Source organism: Erpetoichthys calabaricus, chromosome 13 (assembly GCF_900747795.2).
Source record: "Erpetoichthys calabaricus chromosome 13, fErpCal1.3, whole genome shotgun sequence".
Classification (NCBI taxonomy): Eukaryota; Metazoa; Chordata; class Cladistia; order Polypteriformes; family Polypteridae; genus Erpetoichthys; species Erpetoichthys calabaricus.
Window position 1 is genome coordinate 46,526,998 of NC_041406.2, and position 23,193 is coordinate 46,550,190.

The 23,193-nt window shown below is 37.4% G+C and overlaps 1 protein-coding gene across 5 annotated transcripts in view; it reads left to right on the forward strand.

The window, feature by feature from the left end:
- Positions 1-23,193, forward strand: part of tbc1d5 (TBC1 domain family, member 5) — a 637,433-nt gene that overhangs the window by 421,645 nt on the left and 192,595 nt on the right. For all 5 annotated transcript variants that reach the window (XM_028818192.2, XM_028818195.2, XM_051935905.1 and 2 more), the window contains 6 exons: positions 15,398-15,465; positions 16,139-16,241; positions 17,107-17,195; positions 17,759-17,809; positions 18,471-18,540; positions 20,286-20,458. In XM_028818192.2, the coding sequence (XP_028674025.1) occupies positions 15,398-15,465; positions 16,139-16,241; positions 17,107-17,195; positions 17,759-17,809; positions 18,471-18,540; positions 20,286-20,458 (554 nt within the window). The remainder of the gene's footprint in view (positions 1-15,397; positions 15,466-16,138; positions 16,242-17,106; positions 17,196-17,758; positions 17,810-18,470; positions 18,541-20,285; positions 20,459-23,193) is intronic.

Below are 23,193 nucleotides of genomic sequence, written 5' to 3' on the forward strand. Positions count from 1 at the left end.
AAATATCTCCAATAGGATGAAGGTATATAGAGAATAAAATAGGATCCAAAATGGATCCCTGAGGAACACCACATTTAAGAGGAGCAATAGACGAAAAAGAGGAATTTAAAGTCACTGAAAAGTGTCTACCAATTAGATATCACCTCAACCAGTTAAGAGCAGCCCCTTTAAGCCCAACAAGATGTTCAAGCCGCAACAGCAATGTCTCATGGTCAATAGTGTCAATGGCAGTGGACAGGTCAAGGAGGACAAGGACTGCAGCGCCACCTGAGTCAGTAATAATAGAGATGTCATTGAATACGTTAAGGAGGGCCGTCTCAACATCATAACGCCTAAAGCCAGATTGGTAGATCTCAAATAAATTATTGGAGTTAAGGTGATCAACCAATTGATTATTTTACTTCTGGTGTCCAATATTTACAAAGGATAAAATTAAAGTATCCTTTGAAAGGTAATTCTACTTTCTCAAAAATTTGAAAAATGTCCATTGATAAAGTGCGTAGTCAGGCTAATTACCCTACACAGAATAAGATACCTTGCAGGCAATAGAACAAACTTAGTGCACAGGGATGTCGTTGAAGACATGTATATATATCCTAATTGGAGAATCTAAAATCAAATTATGTTCTAGTTGTTCATTCACAGGACATTTTGATACTTCTTGGTTAAGGTAACATCAAAGAGCAAAGACAATCCTGATTTAGTAACTCAGAACATACAGCAAAAGTCAGCTTTTGTAAGCAGCACTGGGCGTAAATTAATCTTAAAGGGCAACTTGGGGCACTGGTAGACAATGATGTATGACACTAAATTCCATCCATCCATTTTCCAACCCGCTGAATCCGAACACTGGGTCACGGGGGTCTGCTGGAGCCAATCCCAGCCAACACAGGGTGCAAGGCAGGAACCAATCCTGGGCAGGGCACCAACCCACCACAGATGACACTAAATTAAATTAAAAAAAAAAATACTAACGATGCAGTGGTGAGACATCAGGAGGATGAACCAGTAAGTGCTCAGCTAGTTTTTAGAAGATTTTGTCCGAGTCTTTGTGTTCAGGCCTTTATTGGATTGGGCATGTGGAAAGAATGAGTAAATCAGAGCAAGAGTTAACATCCTAAGTATATATTTATTTCTTTGAATTAATTTAATTTCTAAATCAAATTGTCACTGGCAATTAATCATGGATTAATAATATGTGAGTTTAATTTTAGGCAAATATCATTATTAAATTGAGCCCATCCTCCCATGCATGTCATTTGATGTGAACATCACCAAGATAAGATGTTGGTTTAATATATTGTTTTAATTTGCTGTTGCTATGGCTTTTGGGGGCTGTTTGGGGCTTTTCCTTTGGACAGTTAGGCTTCTCTCCCACATTCCAAAAGATGTGTATTTTACATTAAGAGAAGACTCCAAATTGGTGCTGTGAGAGTGTCATTGTGGGGTGTGTATGTACATGAATAGGTCCTGAGAGATGGACGGTGCCCTATCCAAAGCTGGTTCCTGTTTTGTGCCTAATGTTACAGCTATAGGCTATGATCTCCTCAGTGATAATTTTGAAATTGAGTTACAAACAAGAGATAATCCACTTTTCTAACAGACTTAATATTGACAAAATGTGTTTGTGTTGCTTGAGCAAAGACTTTTTATTATTATTTATTATTTTATTATTTTTATTATTCATAGTTCTCACCATAACTTAGTTATTTATGTCTCACAGTGAGCAGAGGCCTTACTGTTTGCATGGATCTGTAGTACAGGGATGTAGTTGATATCCTGGACCTGTTTTCTTTTTACTTACAAAATTCCTAACACTGCCTTGAGTGAAAATAATTAGTTATGGTTGATTTTAAAATGCAGCCTGTTTCAAAATACAGATATATTTTGCCTGCCAACAACTGGCACAGTCTGCTCAGCCTGGCTCAGGAATTGTTTGTCATCATGAAATTGAACTGATGTTCATAACCTTGCCATTTAAATACTTTTCAAGAAACAATCAAAACACAGACCATCCCAGAAATGCAGTCTTATTAATACAAATATACCATCAAATGAATGGAAATATGTATTATTTTTCTTGTATTAGAAAATGTAATCACAAATGTTCTCCTTTGGAGGGAAAGTATTTTTATGCAAAACAACTGATGTATTTTTTAGGTGTTGTGTCTGAAACTTTACTATTAAAATAAGGAAAACCTACCTTAAGAATTTCATAAAAATATAATTGTCGTTTTTCAAATTAAAGTAAATTGTTTACTTTTATACATATTTACTCATATTCTAAGCTGCTACACGATAAATGGTGGACTGTTGGTCTAGTACTTGAGTATAAGGGCAGAAGCGTCAACTAATCGAAGTGCCTAGGACATCACTCATGACATGCCCATTCCAAGGCATTCTTCACATGTACTAATAAAATTCATTACATTTTTCATTCCAGTAAATGGTGTAATTATAGGAAAAATGGTTAATTGAGAAAGTTCTAATTACATTGAACCCCATTTTCTGTCACACAGAGGGAAATGGGTAGCAGTATGATCACAGGGGTCTCAAACTCTGGTCCTGGGATGCCAATGTGCCCCTTTTAATAACTGTTAATGGAATTTGTTCTTCAATTACATGATTTATTCCTGCTCTCATTTTACTACATTAATTTAAAGCAAATCACCAGAATTTGCAGTGGACTCAAATGAGATTGGTATTCCCTCTATCATTCTGTTACTACATGCATTCCAAAATATACAGTGATCCCTTGCTATATCGCGCTTCGCCTTTCGCGGCTTCACTCTATCGCGGATTTTATATGTAAGCATATTTAAATATATATCGCGGATTTTTTGCTGGTTCGCGGATTTCTGAGGACAATGGGTCTTTTAATTTCTGGTACATGCTTCCTCAGTTGGTTTGCCCAGTTGATTTCATACAAGGGACGCTATTGGCAGATGGCTGAGAAGCTACCCAACTTACTTTTCTTTCTCTCTCTCTTGCGCTGACTATCTGTGATCCTGACGTAGGGGGTGTGAGCAGGGGGGCTGTTCGCACACCTAGACGATACGGACACTCGTCTAAAAATGCTGAAAGATTATCTTCACGTTGCTACCTTCTGTGCAGCTGCTTCATGAAGCGACATGCTGCACGGTGCTTCACATACTTAAAAGCTCAAAGGGCACGTATTGATTTTTGACTTTGTTTTTCTCTGTCTCTCTCTCTCTCTCCCTGCTCCTGATGGAGGGTGTGTGAGCTGCCGCCTTCAACAGCTTTGTACCGGCGGTGCTTTGCATACTTAAAAGCCAAACAGCCCTATTGATTTGTTTGCTTTCCTCTCTGTGCTCCTGACGCGCACTCCTTTGAAGAGGAAGATATGTTTGCATTCTTTTAATTGTGAGACAGAACTGTCATCTCTGTCTTGTCATGGAGCACAGTTTAAACTTTTGAAAAAGAGACAAATGTTTGTTTGCAGTGTTTGAATAACGTTCCTGTCTCTCTACAACCTCCTGTGTTTCTGCGCAAATCTGTGACCCAAGCATGACAATATAAAAATAACCATATAAACATATGGTTTCTACTTCGCGGATTTTCTTATTTCGCGGGTGGCTCTGGAACGCAACCCCCGTGATGGAGGAGGGATTACTGTACTTTAACAAATAATAGTTAGCAAAACTCTGAGTATGCCCAACAGAGTTTAACCACCAGAAGAACAGAATTCAGCTTACATTTTATTTATTTATTTTTATATATATATATATCTTCTTATATAATACACTACCGTGGCTGTCCGTTTGTCCGTCCAGTATTTTAAATCCCTAGTAGCTCGCAAACCTTTTGAATAATTGTGCCTGAAATTCGGTACACATATACTACAAGACGTCTACTAACCGCTAGTTACTTCAGAGAGCAGGAATATCATGAAATTAATGTATTCTGTGTGCAAGAGGAAGTCAGTTTAAGAAGCACGTAGCGATTAACACGGCTCGGGGGACACTTAACACAAAGCATTTAATTTGCTACATAACTTATGACGGGGTTTGAGAAAATCTAGTAAATTAAATATTCATTTTAAGATGAAGTTTAGTTCACGATGTTCTACTTTAATGACAAATTACGAGAATAAAGTCAACATGTTGACTTTAATCTCGACATAAACGGCAAGAATAAAGTAGAAATGTATTCTCATCATAAGCGTCGAGATTAAAGTGGAAATGTCGAGAATAAAGTCAACATGTTGTCATTTATATTACACAGTACCCAGGTACATTACACAGTACAGTACAACTTGGCTTGCAGTATTATCCAGTAGTATAGAAACAGTATTCACACATTTGAACATAATGTTCTCAACCAACCTTTTAAATCCAAAGTATCTCCAGACAACAGACACAGCTCCTTTTTTCGGCAAAAGTTCCTCTGTGTCATCATGTTCAACTTTATCGTTTGCTACAGCTTCAGTTTCGGAATGTTCTCTGTCCATTTTCACTGTTCAATACCTCCACCAATGCATGTACTCCATTGCATGCGTGTTTAGCAGTGAAAAAGGTCCCCCCTTAAACAATTTCCTGCTGCGCCACGTTCCGAACGTTGTTTAGGCTATTTAAGCTGGTGTTGCGGTATAACAAAAATCCATATCATAACAAAAATAAAAAACGGTTTTTGGTATGAACCGGTATACTGCCCAGCACTAATATATATAAAAAATCTATAATATATAGTAGTGAAATTTTTTTAAGATAGTGCTCCTCAGCTGTACAGCTTTTGGTTAATCGGAGTTATCAGAAGTACTGTGAAAATAATTATGTACTTTTATGTATACAGTATTTGCAGTTTTTTTTTTTTTTTTTTTTTTTTTAAACACACAGCTAATATTAGTGGTAGTCAGTATGGTGTAGTGCTTGAGGCTTTAGAGTTTAGAATTCTAGACTTCAAGACTTCAAACCATGTGGTTGTGGTTTTAAATTCTGCTACTGACACTCTGTGACCTTGAGCAAGTCACTTCACCTGGCTGCGCTTCAATTGGAAAAACCAAAGAAATGTAAATATTTGTATCTCAAATGTGGAAAGTCACCTTGGATGAAAGCATGACTCAAATAATAAATAATAATATTATTATGTCACTGGAGCTACTTACTCGTGAACATGCTGTATGCAATTGCGTGTGAGTAAAATATTCCCGCATTAGGTTAATTTCTGCTTTTCTTAGTGACTTGGTTTTCTTTAATAGTCATTGCAAAATGCAGTTTTACAGAAAACTGTTTTCTTTATAATTGAATCAGGTAATCAGTAGGAATAATGCAAAACAGAAGTATATATTATTACCATTCTTAGATGTTTATGATTTTGATTTTCATAACTTCAGTTATCAGGTGTGTGTCCCACTTTAAAGTCCGCAGATGAGAATGTACAGTATATGCAAAGCAGTGCTTGAAGTGGATACACGTAAGTGCTGGTACCCTATGTGTCACACTGATAATTTAACTTAAATAGCACAGAGCAGTAACTTCAAGCATCGTAGCACAGTCTCAGTGAATTCCCCATTAGAAATTCAAGCGCCACAAACTAAGACTGGCTCTGGGTATTGTGCGATTTAAGCTCCGTAGTCAATGAGTTGGGGTGAAGGGTGGCTTTGGGTGGTTGGGAGCATCAGAGAGTCCACTTTGCAGTTACCAGCGCTGCATCTGCAGGGTGAATGTAGATGGAGTGGAATTAATAACCACGATGAGAACTGGTACACTAGAAAACACTGCTGATATGCATCTAAGAGTCTTAGACACTTCTGTGATTGTCACGCATGGTCTTACATGTGTATTAAATCAAGTAGAAAGGGAGGGAGTCGCTTTGGGTTTACGCTCTCATTTGTATAATGGTGTAACATTGATTAGGGGATATGTTGTATATGATGGACTAAAGGTTCGGGGGTTACTGCAATTATCATAAACATATCTGAAAAAAAGGTAAGGGACTGGGTGCAATAGATCAGGGGCTGGTTTTGGATCGACGGACATCACTTCTGTCTCTATTACTCTGTCTTCCAGCAAAGCAACACCTACTCACAGCCACAACAACTAACACCAGCACTTGAGTTGTGTAGTGAGCTTGCTAACTCTTGCCTTTCATATCTTGAGCTTTGCCAAACTTTCTCCTTCCAAGTAAAACATTTATCAACCAATAAAAATATGGATTGTTTTCTGTAAAATCACTAAATTTCACTCAAATCTATTAAACATTGTTGATATTTTGTGGTATTTCATTTTTCCATTGTGGAGATAATAATGAAATGTCCTTTCTTGACATATACCTAGCGCCCTAGATGTACCGTCCTGTCAGTTTTTTGAGTACATGGGAAAGAGTGTTTTTGTTGATGAGTGAGTGAAGGAGTCATTCCGCTTTACATTATGTAAAGAGATTGAAAAGGTGGCTCAGTCATGGACTGAGTAGCTCAGCTGCTAATGCAGCCAGTGTTTTGGGTTTGAATCCTGTACTCAGATGCTGTCATTGTAGGCTGTACAGTATATCATCTCACTGAGTCCAAATTGGTTTTCGTGGTTTTTGTGCATGTTTGTTTTATTGGTGATGCCAAAATTGTTGAGTGAGAGTTTGGGTGTGCATACAGATAGGCCATGTGATGAGTAGGTGTCTTGTCCATAGCTGATTCCTGCCTTACATTCAGTTTTGCCAGGGGATTCTTCTTAATTGGATTAAGGAGATATGAGAATGTTATGTTATTAAATATATAGTTTCACAATTGGTTGTACACTTAAAGTAACAAAATATAAATGAACATGACAAATAAGTGTACATAAGGATTTATTTATTTAGAAATTGCCTAAAGAGTGGCAGGTGGTGCTGTCATTACTGCTACTGCCTCACAGATCCAGTATCCAGCATTTACAACCCTTTTCTGTTTGTTGTCTTGTTGGAGTTTTCATGTTCTCACCCTTGTGATAAGTGGTCCGTGGTGAAGAATGATTTTAAATAAATAATTGAGTCCCAGAGCATGCAGGCTCCAAACGGGTATGGGTGTGCACATGCCCGTTATTGCTCTGGGGTTGATCAGGATGCTTGGGTGATCATGCATTCACATGTAAATGTGTGAGGATTAGTCAGGTGCCTCAGTCACACCTCACAGTAGGCAGAGGACTGCACCTGCACCCAGTCAGGAAGGATATAAGGGAGGCTACACAACAGGGGGGGAGAAGGAGGGGAAAAAAAAGATCAAAGAAAAAATCATTGAGAAGGATCAGATTTATGAGGATGTGTGGATGTTATAGGAAAAGAGAAAAGCAGGACGGTGAGGAGCCTGTGTCATCGGGAAAGGAGGCAGATGATCAGTTGTATGCCCTGAGGGAGTGAGCGGCAGGCCTGCACTCAAGTGTGGGGCTGGAGTAGGTATGCTCCTTAGAGCAACTGTGGAAAGGTGTAGGAGTGACCCCATTGTGCAGCATCTCCCGAGTGATGCCAACAGACTGGTTAAGGGAGATGTGGGGTTCAGACGGGAGTCCTACCGGGACTGGCAGTAGGATCCCGAATCCAGGATAAAGGGAAGACTGCAGCTGTTGGTGGGCATCTCCTCAAGCTGCAAAGTCCTGATGGGATAAGCTGAGGAGACACCAGATTTTAGAGAGGGGCATTGGGGCTTCTGTTTATTTTTAAAGGAAGAAACTGCCTGTGATTTTAACATTGGTTTTATTGGATTATTTATGTGGCATATTTTATCCCCACTTTTTGGCACATGATTTTATGGAGTATTTATTTATTGAAGATGTTTTTTTACACTGCACTATTTCAAAACTGTCTGGCTTTTAATAAAGGCACTGAACACCAACCCCTTGCTGAATGTGTGTGTCCTCTTTTGGTCATCTCAGTTTATGACTATCAGTGTTTTTGGGTTCAAGAGCCTCCCAGAAGCAACCAGGGAGTGTGGCGCCGACACCACTGTGTGTGGATTTTCCTCCCAGTATTCAGAGACATACATGATAAATTAATTGGCAATTCTAAAATAGCTCCGTGTGGTTTTTGTGTATGTGTGAGTTGGCCCTTCCGTAGTTACAGTGGCTACATCTTGAGTGGGGTTCTGTTACTGTTGCTGTAATAGGCTATGCAATCCATGATCGTGAATTAAAAATAGAATATTCAGGAATGTTATGTTATGCAGATTTTGTAATCCTCCTTTGTTGCTGCATCAGTGACATTCCTAAATTACAGAGTTTTCTTTCCCTTTTAGGTTTTATGAGTTTATCAATTTCAGTATTAAAGTTTAGCCTCTTTTAAGATTATCCTTCAGAGCAACAGAATTTCTTTAGATTTTTATTTGTTTTGAGGTTTGATTTTACTGTATTTCATCTACATTTTAGTAATAAAGTTTTTCTTTATTTGATCTTTCTACATAATATTGTAAGGTTCTATTAGTTTATTAAGAAGATACTAGATGCTCGGGTATATTTATTGAAACTTGATGAGTGAGAGAGGAATTAAAAATGTGATTGTTAGAATTACTGAATACAGTCAATACTGTGGTAATAATGTGTAATTTGTAAAATGCTATACTTTAATGGAGTTAAGGGGAAAAAGTACTGTTTATACCAAGCAAGGTGTTTTATGTGAGAAATAGGTTATGTATAGAAAAGGAACTGTTCTACAGTTTTTAGGATCAGTGGGTTTTAAATTACACTTTAACTGTATATGAGATTCCAATTCTATGGTTACTCTTCAGACAGACAGATTCATACCCTTAATTTATTTGCAATGTTTTGTAAAAGTAACACTAAGAAGGCTTCAAAGGGGCAAGGTGCAAAATACAAAGGATCAAGGTAGTGCTTCGACAGTACCAGTATTTCTTTTCAGCTTGAGAATAACTTTCCTTTTTTCCTTGGGGAATACAGTTATGCTTTCATTATATTTTGGCAGCCATTACCATATTTGTGAAACTTATTCTTTCTTTTGATTTCTCATTTTTGCCTTTTCCCATAGTGATGCAGGCCAAATGCTTTTTTTCAATACTCTTACAAAACATGAAGTTCAAGGAAGAAATCTTTAGCTCTGAGGTGTATTTAAATCTTATTTGATTTGTTTGGGTTTTAAATAAACAGAAAGAAAGTAAGCATTCCAATATTTGTGAACACTTTGTTTTTGAGAAAACAGTACTACTTTCTTTTTTCTTTTGAAACTGTTAGATTAAAAAAAAGTCTTGTAGTTTGTCTTATTTGAGTATAAAATATGCATCATAGCATACTTCATCGTCTATGATGTTCATTTTATACATTTCTTTTATTCATTGTCACCCGGGGTACCAGAGATTACTCAATTCTGATATTCCTTAAGCCCAAAAATAGATTTTCTGCTGAAAAGCTTATTAATTTGTTATCAATGTGATGTCTTGTATTGAGTCACCATACGGCTATGTGCTGATATCCAAGCTGTTGCATATCCTCTACAACAGTCACCCAGAAAATGTAGTTCTTGAATGTACGAGTATAAGGTAACCCTTGCTAGCCTTAATGAACATGAAATGTGACATAAGTCTATTATCTTCAAAACACTGTGTGATGGACGACCGGCTACAGACTCCGGTCGCCACCCCCAGGCCGCAAGGAGGAGCCCTCCGGACAGCATGATGGTGCCCCGAGTTCCAGCAGGGCCTCATGGACTTTGTAGTTTATATACACAGCCCTGCTGGATACCTTGGGGGCCACTGGGAGTCGCTGTAGGGTGGCTAGTGGGCTCTTGTGTGCCCTATAACCCGGGAGTGCGTCAGCATCACGTGACCGGAAGGAGCGGCGTGCTCCCGGGATGAATAAAAGGACTGTTTACCCTGACCCGGGAGGAAAACGGACTTGTGGGTTTGACCAGGAACCACTTCCGGGTCAGGGCATATAAAAGGACTGTGGGAAAGCCCAGACACTGAGCTGAGCTGGGAGGTAGGGTGGCGAAGTGTCTGGGCGAGGAGGATTGGTTTATTGGGAGAGAATTATTGTGTTTATGAGTGTGGTGTGGAGAGTGCTTTGTGCACGATATAATAGTAAAATAAATACTATTTATACTTTTACCTGGTGTTCAGAGTGGTACCTGAGGGTTCAAGAGGTGGACAAAGCCTCTATCTGCTACAACTGAAATAAATTTACATAGTTTTTCAGTAATTTAGTTCAAAGAGTAACAAAGGTCTGTACTTTAAATAACAAAAACTTTCTGCTTTCCGGGGAAGTAGCTGTGCTGCAGCCACCCATAGGAAAGCTGCTCGCATATTGAAGGGGATGGGGGAGAGTCCTTGGAAGACCTTCGGAGAGCTAATCGGGTCAGGCCTGTTGGGGATCAAAACTGGGACTGGCCAGATCACTGTAGGTGGGTACAGCCTTTATTGGTCTGGTCGCTCTGATGGTTGTCATATTCAGGGACTAGCTTTTGCTGTGGCAGATTGACTCCTTACGATAGTGTCCAATGTCACTCCTTTCAACAAGCGTATTGTGAGACTCAGATTAAGGCACTCTCTGGGTGCCTTGTCTGTTGTCTCAGTGTATGCTCCGACTGCAGTGAGTGATGTTTTGGTGAGGAAGACATTTTATTCGCAACTTCGCTCAGTGAGTGACTTCAATGCAACCACTGGCACTGAGAGGGCTGGCTATGAGGATTGTGTCAGTCCCCATGGGTCTGGCGACTGTGTTGAAAGTGACACCATGTTCCTTGACTTTGCAAAAGGTCAGTGGCTACAGATTGCTGGATCCTGGTTCCAGCGCCCTGAGCCGCATCTTTAGACTTGGTACTCCAGTACTGGTGGCATGGTGAAGAAGATCGATCAAATCCTTGTGGGCAGATGATGGAGGCTCTTACAAAACTGCAGGGTCTACAGAAGTGCCAATTTTGTGAATTCTAGCTACAGACAACTTGCTGCTACTCTGAAGATCAGCTTAGGTCCAGTAGGCAACCGCCTATTAATAAAATGAGGCTGGGCCTGGCCAGACTCCAAGATCAGGATGTTTTTAACGAGTCTGCCTGCAGTTTGTGTGAGGAAATTACAGACTTAGGTGCGACTGCCGATCCTAATGTGATGTGGGAGACCTTCTTTGACAAGACCCTGAAGGTTGCTGAGGGTTGTGTTGGTGTTACCAGTGTTCCCAGAAGGAGGTGTTGCATCTCACAGGGCTCTCTGGATATCATTGAAAGGAGTTGCAGCACATGGCTTGATGGCAGCTCCGGACTCCGGTAACTGGGAAGGATGGCTGTGAGGGCTCTGATGGCAGATAAGGAGGCGTTTGTTAGAACAATCTGTGAGCAAGTGATACACCATCCATGGTTTAGTGACCCACATCCTGCTTACAGTGGAACTGGAGCATTATGCACATCCGAATCTGTTTCCTGAAGAGTCATTCCAATGTAATGTTCCTTACAGATGATACTACAGTTGTGACCCACAGGGCTGGCTACTTTGAGCAGCTGTTTAAAGCTGATCCTCTGGCTAGGATATTGGATATCTCTATGTCCATGGTTCTTGAGGCTGATCCTCCAATTAGCTGTGAACCACCCAGTCTCACTGAGATTGCACAGGTGGTGAACCAGCTGAGGGTAGGGAAGGCTGCAGGGATCTGTGGTATCCGGGGTAAACTTCTCCAGGCTGGTGGTAAGGCTGTCCTCCTGGCATTGCAAGCAATCTTTGCTTCCATTTGGGAGATGGGCGTCATCCCAACTGATTGGAAAATGGGACTGTCATCCCTATATAGATAGAGAAGGGCGATCACCTGGATTGCGACAAATACAGGGGAATAACATTGCTCTTGGTGACGGCTGGGGTAATCCTAAGTAGGATCCATGATCACTTTCTCACCTACCAGTGACTGGAGCGGTCTGGTTTTATGCCTAAGAAGTCTACCATCGACTACATCCTGGCACTGAGGACTCCCATGGACTGTAAATGCGGATATCAGCAGAGTTTCTTTGAAGCTTTTGTCGATTTTCGTAAAGTGTTCAACTCTGTTGATCGAATTGCCCTGTGGAATTTCATGAGATTTTGCGGGATCCCCTCAAAGTTGCTGGATATAATGGCTGGCTTGTCCACTGGTACTGTAAGTGCTGTGCAGAGTAGAGGCAGAATTTCTGTTTTTTTCCCAATTGCTTCTGGGGTTTGTCAGGGGTGTGTTCTTTCTCCTACTCTGTTCAGTGCTTGCATAAACTGGGTGTTGGGCAAGGTCATGGGGCCTAGTGGCTGTGGGGCATCTGTTGGTGAAGAAATATTCACTGAACTTGATTTTGCTGACGATGCTGTGATTTTTGGTGGAGTCAATGGAGGCTCTGATTGAGGCTCATGAGAGACTGAGCGAGGAGTCTGAGTGTCTGGGCTTGCGAGTGTCCTGGATAAAAACCAAGATCCAGGCCTTTAATGACCTCTTGGGCACAGCCATCAGCAGTGTGTCTGTGTGCGGAGAGAGTGCTGACCTTGTCGAGAGGTTTACTTACTTTTGCAGTGACATTCATGTCTCTGGTAACTCTTCCTATGAAGTCAGTAGATGTATTAGGAGAGCATAGGTGTTCATGAGGTTGCTGAAAAGAGGTGTGGCGCTCCCGATATCTATGCAAAAGGATGAAGATCCAAGTCTTTAGAGTCCTGGTGTTTCCCATTTTGCTATGTGGTTGTGAGACAGGGACGCTTTCCAGTGACCCGAGACGAAGACTGAACTCCTTTGGTACTATGTCTCTTCGGAGAATCCTTGGGTACCACTGGTTTGACTTTGTGTCGAATGAGCAGTTGCTCTCGAAGACCCAAATGTGGCACATTTTCTGCATTGCGAGGGAGCATCAGTTACAGCAGTACGGCTGGAGCAGGCCAAGGGGTCACCCACGTAACACCTGGCTGCGGCAGATAGATTTTTATTTCTGGAGCTTGGGACTGGACTGCGTGTCTGCCTGGGGGGATGCCAACTGGGATCCCTAGCTGTTTTGTCGTGTGCTGGGTGCGGCAACGCGCTGTACCAGTGTATGCTCCCCAACCTGACCTGACCTGTACTGTATATAGGTTTCTGATCTATTTTTCTAATCTTTAATTCTAATATATTATATGTGACTTGGTTCAAGAAATGTAATCATCTGTAGTAGTTCTGCAGTGAACTTTCTTTGCAAGCTGTAAGCATTTCTTTGTTATTCTCTACAGCCTTTACATGTAATTATAAAAGTTATACTGCAGATGTGTAAGCAATTCACGCTCATCGATGTATTTCATGTTCTGTATAGCCCCCATCACTCCTGCTGAGGTTATATGAATTTAGTGGACAATCCCAGTGTCATTGCTTCTGTCATCATTACTTCTAATGTTGTAATGATTCAGAATTTTTTTTTTGTGGTTTCCCATTTTTGTGGTTGTGCATATGTTTTATCCTCTTTGCCTAGAGAATGGCCTTTCTTATCATGCTTTATAATTTTTATTGCAATAGCATATGATCAGACAGTGTTTTAAAATTCCAGTTGAATAAAAAAAACCTAATTTATTTATTTTTTTCTGTATATAATTCTATTTCTAATTCAAGTAACATCATATTTTACATTGTAATATACACAGAACACACCATTGCAAGGTGAATTATTAAGCAAACAAAAATCTGTTTCAGAGTTATAAAAGGTAAAGTTCAAGATAATTCTATTCATAATAAATTAAAAGTAGGCATATATTAAAATGCCTAAATAATTAAGCATTACCTAATACACACTTGATAACATATTGCTATTAAGTTTGATAGTATAGTATTTGTAGAAGAATCAGTTAAACAGTAAAATAGTGAGAGGAAAATGTTTTTTCAAGACTGTTTTTGACTTTAAAACTGGTATAACTTCATGATTAGATGGGGTTGGAGAGCACCAAAATTTATGAACAACAGACTCACTTGAGAAGCAAGTGAGAATTATATATCAAGGCTTTGGAGTAGTGAGTGGCTGATGTAAAAAAAAAAACAACTGTTTGGAAGTTTGATGTATAGTAGCCAGTGAAGGCAGGTAATCTGTAATATTAAAATGAAAAGTTCTTCAAATTAGTACCAGAGTTCTGAAGATACTATGATTTTGTACATCAGCTGAACCAGTTGTGGTGTCATAGACACCATAGACGGAGTGGTGGCTCTGAGGCTAGGGATATGCCCTGCCAATCGGAAGGTTGCCGGTTCGAATCCCGTAAATGCCAAAAGGTACTCTGCTCTGTTGGGCCCTTCAGCAAGGCCCTTAACCTGCAATTGCTGAGCGCTTTGAGTAATGAGAAAAGCGCTATATAAATGCAAAGAAAAAAAGAATTATTACATTTGACCTGAGTCAGAACTCTGGCAGTGGCCATTTGGACTTGTAATATATAAAGAGAAATTCATTAAAGGTAAATTGCAGTTATTCAATTAAGAAGCAATGAAGGTGTCATATTGTATTTAATCAAAAGTATACAGTATAATCCGATGTCTGAAACTTTTTATTTCAGTTGAGACTATTCTGGCAGAAGTGGGTACACAGCCACACTCAGGCAGACTTAGTAGTTTCCTGACAACTACCAACTTAATAGTATGTCAGTGAATTGTGTGAGGAAATCTGTGCTTTTTAAAATACAAAAAAAACAAAAAGACATGTTTATTCAGCAAATACAGTAATCCATTACTTTGGAATGCTTGCCTTGTGTGCAAGAAAGAAAAAAAAAACATATCTCTAACCAGCATCAAACATAATGCAGTCCAGTAACAAAGAGTATCTCCACTGAAATCATGTAATGTCAATAAAGTTTAACTCCACAAGAGTTTCATTTTTTTGTGTTTTATCTGTGACATTTATCAGTGTAAAATGTAATTGCTGTGATCCATGGAGTACTTTGTTATTTTTGTTTTTTACAAACTTGCTTATGGAGTTGGTAGGTGAATATGACTAATTATCCATCCATCCATTTTCCAACCCGCTGAATCCGAACACAGGGTCACGGGGGTCTGCCGGAGCCAATCCCAGCCAACACAGGGCACAAGGCAGGAAACAATCCTGGGCAAGGTGCCAACCCACCACAGGACACACACAAACACACCCACACACCAAGCACACACTAGGGCCAATTTAGAATCACCAATCCACCTAACCTGCATGTCTTTGGAATGTGGGAGGAAACCGGAGCGCCCGGAGGAAACCCACGCAGACACGGGGAGAACATGCAAACTCCACGCAGGGAGGACCCGGGAATCGAACCCAGGTCCCCAGATCTCCCAACTGCGAGGCAGCAGCGCTACCCACTGCGCCACCGTGCCGCCCATGACTAATTATTAAACATATTTTAGAAAACAATATCAGACAGTTTCAACAAAAAAAATGTTAAACATGTATCACTGGCTTTCGTAAAATTATTTACTATTTCAGTATAAGCAGTGTAAGAACTATCCTGATATCCTGCATTTTGTGATCATATTCTTAGAGTCTATGGAACAGATTTTTTCAAGACAAGGAACTTCGTGCTATGGTTCAACAAGATGTCATGAGAACGTAAGTACAAGTTTATATTGTGCTTTCAAATGCATAATTAATTTCATCTCATTAATATATTCATCACTTGTTAAGCCTTCTTAATTCTGATCAGGATTGTGGGGATTGAAGCCTATACCAGAGACATTAGGAATAAGGCAAAAACCAACTATGGATAAGGGATGCCAGTTTCCTGACAGGGCACACTCAAGATCCCACCCACACTGGGTCCATTTTTAGCCACCAATTTGCCTAACATGCATGTCCTTAGAATGTGGGAGGAAAACCCATGCAGGCACTGGGAGTATATGCAAAGTTCATATTGGCAGCTAGTAGGCAAGAATTTATATCCATGACTCTGCAACTACTAAACATCCACACATAGACCAATGTGCCATCATGCTTCCCTTTCATCCATCATCCACCCATCTCTTTTTCTAATTACATCTTAAATAGTTAATTTAAAGAAAATAGAAAAAAGAACACTGGTCTAAAGTTGGTACTATATTTCATTCTCCAAAGTAATTGAGTAAAAGAGTTCTATTGGCTTGTCAAAAATAACACAATAGAAATGAAATAGACAATTTTTCTTTTAATTTATCACTAAATTTTTAAAAGGTAGCTTTTAAAGAAAATTGGAAGGTTATACCTTTATTGAGCTTCTGGGCACATTTGACCTTTTCGTGTGTTTTAGGTTTCCTGAAATGCAATATTTTCAACAAGAAAGTGTGAGGAATATGCTAACAGACATCCTGTTCTGCTATGCTCGTGAAAATGAACAGTTGCTATATAAACAGGTAAAGAAACAGCAGAAAAGTTATTTGAATTGTGTCATTCATTATTCATATTTGGTTTTCCTGAGCAAAAAAATTCTTTGTATCAACAGCGTGGCCTTTTTGGAGAGAGGTTTATTTTTTGTAACAATGTACATCATCTAAGAAAGGTTTTTATAAATCTTAAATAATATAGTATTCTGAAATTCTGTGGTCCAAGCTGTATCATTACCAATGTCTGTCCAAAAATTAAGATATACATAATTCAATGTCTAGAAATGTATATCTTAATACAACTTTTTATTTGATTATACTATAGGTCGTTAATTTTGATATCACGTTTTGTTACTGTTTTCTCCTCAAAGTCAGAAAAGAACAGTTCATTTTTGGTATAACAAATAATTGCTTTGTATGTTTTCAATAACATTACTCTATCCTTTTTCCTATGTATCCAGCTGCCATTGTAATGTGTAAAGGAAGTCGGAGAAAGCCTTTGAAAGGAATTGTCTATACTCCGGTTTAACTGATTCAAATGTAATGCAAATTATTTGCCAGCTTAAGCAGATTTTGTCTTGTTTCTGACAGGATGTCTTGACCACCGTGCTGTTAAATAGCAACAGGTTGAACCTCTAGCTGTATAAATAATGATTTCATCTGAAGCCGTTTAAAGCTCCTCTTGACACAATTAAAAAATACATCCCCTGAGACTATGTCACAAATCTTGTTGAAGGAATTGTTTCCTTTTATTATGTTAGCTATTGCTTTATCTTTGAAATGAGGTCTTGGCATTAATGTAGTTTAAATCTTATTATTTTGTAACAAGACCCTTGAAGTTTTTATTTTCAATTTTCTTGTAGCATTTAATTAGTCTTATCTAAATCCTTGTTAGGGCATGCATGAACTGCTAGCCCCCATTGTCTTCATTCTACATTGTGACCACCAAGCCTTTCAACATGCCAGTGAGACTGCACATTCAAGGCAAGTGTCTGTTTCATACATAATTGTTTCTTTTCAAATCTCTTCTGTGAAACTAATACATTTAGAAGCTTAACAACAAATAGCAAAAAATAATTACACTTATATATTAGTTGTATATACTCTACACAGTATATAGCTAGACCATATAGGGATTGTGGCACAGATTTTAAAACTGCACAGTGCCAATGTATTTTGTGAGCTAAATAGAATACAAGATATTGACTTAAAGTCAAGTGGTTTATATGATGATTTTGGTTTATTTGCTTACATGATGTTAGAGGATATTGCAAATATTATCTTTACTGTCAATTTTTCCAAAGTTTCAGTTTACCATTAAAAGGTATAGTATTTGTTAAGACTAGTTTATTTAATTTTATTTTTTCCTTTTAATTTTTTTTCATTTGTTAAGCATTTGATTTCTGCTCGTAAAAATGATTAAGTAGCTAAAGATTTCTTCCATTTTAATATATTATGCTGCAATATTTAATGTTATTTAGTGTGAGTTACTGCTATTTAAAAATAAATATTTTATATTTCTGTGACATAACATTTTTATTTTTCAGTGAAGAAATGAAAACTCTCCTAAACCCAGAATATCACGAGCATGATGCCTAGTAAGTTCTATAAAACTACCAAGTTTAACTTTATCCTTAGAATCGCACTATCATGTTGTATTGTGTTTCTTGGCAGCTTACTAGACACTGGCTAGCATGTGGTGAGAATATTTATAAAGGATTCTGTCGACTGCCTTTATGAGGCTACAGGAGAGCATGTGGTTATTTGCCTTGGCATGGTACAGGGATGTAATAGATAAGGCGAGAACATATTAAAGTTGCATTTTACAGGGAGAAGGTGAGCTTCACTCCATATTGACTATTTCCAAAAGGCTATCTATTAAAAGGCATTTGGGACATGATGTGCTATTTCTGTAGATGTAAAGAGTAAGTAATATGTCAGGTTGCATGTAAGAATTAAATGAATGTTGATATACTACTGAATCATTTCATACATTCAGTGCTTCTTTATTAAGATCCAGTCAACATGTGATTAGCACTTTGCTTCAATAGGGCTTTTTCAAGATTTTGATGTTGGCATGTTTTATACAGTGTTCAGTTTAATAGTGGCCTAAGGCTGATGTGTAATGTAATAATAGAGTAGCAAATCTATAGTCATTATTCTTATTAAAATCAAGCAGTGACTCTTAGTCTGGATGGGTTTAATTGATGAAACATAAAATAAAGTGGTAAAATGATTACTGTAATTTTACTTTTTCAGTGCAATGTTCTCACAGCTTATGGAAACTGCTGAACCATGGTTTTCATCTTTTGAACGTGAGCTTCGGAAGGTGGGTACTGACATACAAAATGGAACCTTTATTTTCCTTTGAGATACAAAAGATATAAACTGAGGCAAGAAAGAATGAGCCATCTAAAACTTATTTTGCCTATGTTTCATTTTACAGTTTTTTTTTTTTTTTTCTGTATAGTTAGGATTATATCCAAATCAGTTTATCACATTTTTATCTGCAATCAACACGAAACCTTAAAAATCATTAGGTGTCAGATAATGAACAGGTCACTTTAATGGGAAGAAAACAAATTATTTATGTGTATACTTTTTTGCAAATTGTTAGCCTACTTCTGTATTCTGGAAAAAATATCATACAACTGTTCATTTCATTGGAGTGATTGTTCCTGTTGCATGATTTATATGTACTATAATTACTGCAGTGTAGTAGCAGTCCACATGTTTCCTTTGACATTCTGGGCTTTAGAAGGGAATGCTGATTTAAGTGAGCACCTTAGCAGCATCACTGTTGTAGCCAGCGCTTCAGTTTTAAAAGCTGTAGCATACTCATAGGTAGTAGGTTGTAGACTGACTTCCCTATTAGAGTTTACTAACCCATTATTACAGTAGTATGGTTCATGGGGTGTACATTTCTTACTGTAAGGTGACCCAGTGAATATGTTTGTGGGGGTCTGCCCTGCAATGGTCAGGTACCTGACCAGGGTTGGTTCCTGCCTTGTGAGATATAATGCTGCTAGGACAGCTTTCAGATATAACCCATAACCCTGGACCAGATTAAGAAAATAAATGGATGAATTGTTCTACAGTTATTTGAAGTTATTTCCATTTAAACGCATTTTTCTGTTTGCCTGAGACAGTTCAAGTTTGATATTTGCAACATTTGATCAGAACTACTTCTGATAAGGTTTTCCGTGGGTTTCAATACTAGCTGTTATGCTTTATCTTTTCTATTTTTAGCTTCATAAAGTATGATTTCTTCATCTTGCATTCTCCTTTTGAGTATCTGTTTAATTCTTTCTACTTTCTAGAGCAGGGTTAGTTCTTTATTAATATGAAGTAAAAAAAATGTATTTGTCCTCCCACAAACTTTGCACCATAACATAGCCCCATTAATAATTACACTCCACCTGAGGCATGTTGGAGCTTAACCTTATTATTTAAGCAGTCTCCTGGCACTTGCTCCACACTCTTGTCACTGAGTCAATCTCACGTGTTTGCCAATGAGACCCGTCATTTTTTTTTCAGTATTACTGCCTTCCTATTAACCATGTATATTGCAGCCTGGTCTGTCAATAAACATGCATGTCCAGACCTTTTGTTCTTGTCCTATAAACATTCATCTAAAATTTTGAAACAATTTTTAAATAGAACCACTAGCAATATGATTAACTGTATTAGTCCTCCTTACCCATTTAACCTCAAAACTCAACAAAAATTTAAAAAATGTTAATTGAAAGTTCAAAACCATAAGCTTACTTTGATATAGCAGCAGAATAGTAAGGCAATGTTCATATTTTACAATGTCACAAAATGCTCTTAGTTTTGCCTCTACCTCTGCAGTGTAAATTGTAACAGAATTCCTTAGTAACTGCTGTGTATATTTTATATTTGTATGATTATACTTGTGCATAAGGTTATGTTTACAAAAAAAGAACATAAAACATTTATTATTAATAATAATTATGATATCAGCATTCTGCCTGAATAATGCAAAAAAAAAAAATCATGTGTTAGAATATTAATTAAGGTACTGTTCGGTCAACTTGTTGCTTTATCCATCAGGGTAAAGAAGAAATGATTACCAGCATACCATTTGCCAGACCTCAAGACACCGGGCCCTCTGTTGCTATTGTAGCAAAAGTTAATCGAATTCAGGACCAGCTGCTCAAGAAACATGACATTGAACTGTATATGCACCTAAACAGGCTGGAAATTGCACCACAGATCTATGGAATGTAAGTACACTGTATATTTAAAATAAATATTTTAAGTGACATAAAATTGATAATAACAAACATGTTCAAAACAGTGTGACCAAAACTTCTGCATAGTTGTTTTTTTTGTTTTGTGTGTGCGCAGTAATAATGCCCATTCCTATAATTAATACTTAATAATTCAGTTGTTAAAAGGCACACAATCTTACAACAGTAAATCTTAAGATGTTTCCACAATATTTTGAAATGCTCTGCTTACTAACTGCCAGTGTTTAAAGTAATATAAACCATTCTTTCCATTTCATCATCTTGGTCTCCGCCATCTTCAATATAAGACCCATGCTGATATTGCACATCTTCCAAAATGTTCACTGACAATTTCCATATATATTCATAGCTTATGATTAAGGAGTCTACTCCATACTGCAAGATACTTATATAATTTTATTATAGTTTTTCTGTTTCTTTTTTCAGTATTGCTCTTATGAAGCTTAATTTTTATTATAGAAAATGTTCAGATTCATACATTTTTAGAGGTCTGAAAATACAGTATATTGTTCCCATTATTTTAGGTCTTATTTTTTGGTAACATGAAAGATAATTGTGGTCATTGTGTTGTGTTTGTACATTTATAATACAGTGTGAACACTATGATGGTGTTAAAATGCTGTTTCTAACTAATATTTATGTGGGTATTTAAAGATTATTATAACATTATCTGTAATAAACATTCCTGTGGTGGGTAAAGTAAACATGTCGTATTATTATCAACCTGTTTTTTAAAAATGCTTTAATTATGTCTGTGGGAAAATGTTGCTATTCATTATGCGTGTGATCTGAATTATTTACTATACAATCATTTTATTATTTTTAACTTTTAAATATTTATAAAGTGAATGCAGATGTTAATATTAGTATTAGTGTTTTGACAGCTTTAAATAATAGATTTATTTTTCCTACTTGATAACAGTACCTGTTAATTCTAATTGATAATAAATCTTCCATTTTCCTTTAATTAAAACTTGAGCAAATTATAATATTTTTCAGCCCTTCTGACATCTAATTCTTAATTTTTAAATAACAATATATTTTGTACATAAGATAAAATTCATGTCTGAAGCACTAAGACACAGAACAGCATTGTAAGCTCATGTTACTGCTGCATTAGAGAATCAGTAGTGTTTATAAGTACTGTAAACTGTACAGGGAAAGACTTACGCCCATAAGTCAGTGCTGCTTAACCGACTAGTTACTCTTTGTACATTCTCACCATGTTCACGTTCTTGTTAAGTTACAACTTTAAATTTATCACGTGCAAGTGTCCTGTGTGATTGATTGGCATCCAGTACCGAGTTGTTTCTTGCTGTGCTAGCCAGTTAGGCTTCAGCCTACTATACTGTTCAAGTGCCTCTTGATAAATCATGCAGTGGTACTGAGAACATTCTGTGACCAGGATCTATCTGTCAGTGATGTTGATGCAGCCTTTTGAAGACCAACCTTGAGAATGTCTTTGATCCTCTTAATGAGGGCAGCTTGTAGTCTGAGAAGACAAGGATCTTTTATTCTGCTTCAGTGATGCTACCAGAGCTGGTTCTGCAGGATTGTGGCATTGATGCTGGTTATCCTGACCTTGGTGGTGAATCTGGAATTTGTATGGTGAATATCATAATTGATGCATGGAGGTCTCTGGGAGCAATAATGGAATCTCACAAGGATTTTTAGTAGGTATATAATGTCCCCCTACTGTAGAAACTCTTGTAGTTTCACTATTACTCAAATCCGTACAATCAAAATTAAGTGTACATTCTTATACAGTACTGCTTGATAAATATTTAAATTTAAAAGTGGTATCCTTGAATCTGTTCTTTGAATACTGTATGTTTCAGAAATCAAAAAGATTTTGTTGTCCTTTAAAGTGAAATTTAGTATTGCAGTCTTTTGACCAATAAGCCATAATTAGTAAATGAACCTAAATTTCTTTATACATATAGTACATGCTCAACATACAGTATATACCATATATTCAAACACTGCTAAGGTTGCACAATGTGTAACTTTCCTAAATACAGACTTCTAAAGGTTAGTAATAAAAATTCAGAACATTTTCTGTTACTTATTCCACCACTTATTCTGTAGCACATCACCTTTTTGGTTGTGCCTTGCAACACTTCCCTCTGTTCTGTTTCTCAACTAAGTGAGCAGTAATGATGCTAGGACAAATATATTACCATTGAAGTTAATTAAATATATTTTTTAAAAATATTTTTCATTTTTGTATATGTATATTACTTTATGATGCTAATTATAAAACGTAATATTCTGTGTATGAATCTTATAATAAAAACTGATGGAAATAACATCTTCACTGACATATAGTGTAGCATACAGTACTGTACACATATATGCACAGAATGTTTAAAGAATGGCTTCTTAAACTGAGTTATTTCATAAATCAAAGTATGTTTCTCTTGTTATATAGCTTGTGATATTAGTAAAAACATAAAATGAAGTATTTTATAAACCTAAATATTACATACAACAGAAAAAGAAAACTTGTTTAATTGAGAAAAGCAGTGCCTGTGAGATTGAGATAAAGGGCAATAGTGAAGTTTGACAGTACAACAACTTGCATGAACAGAACCCCTGCTGCCATTCTCTTTATCAACACAACTGCTTGAAAACTTGTTTTTGATTCACATTTCTAATAAAGACTGCTCTTTGTTTGTTTAGCTTGTATAAATATGTACAATTGTTAC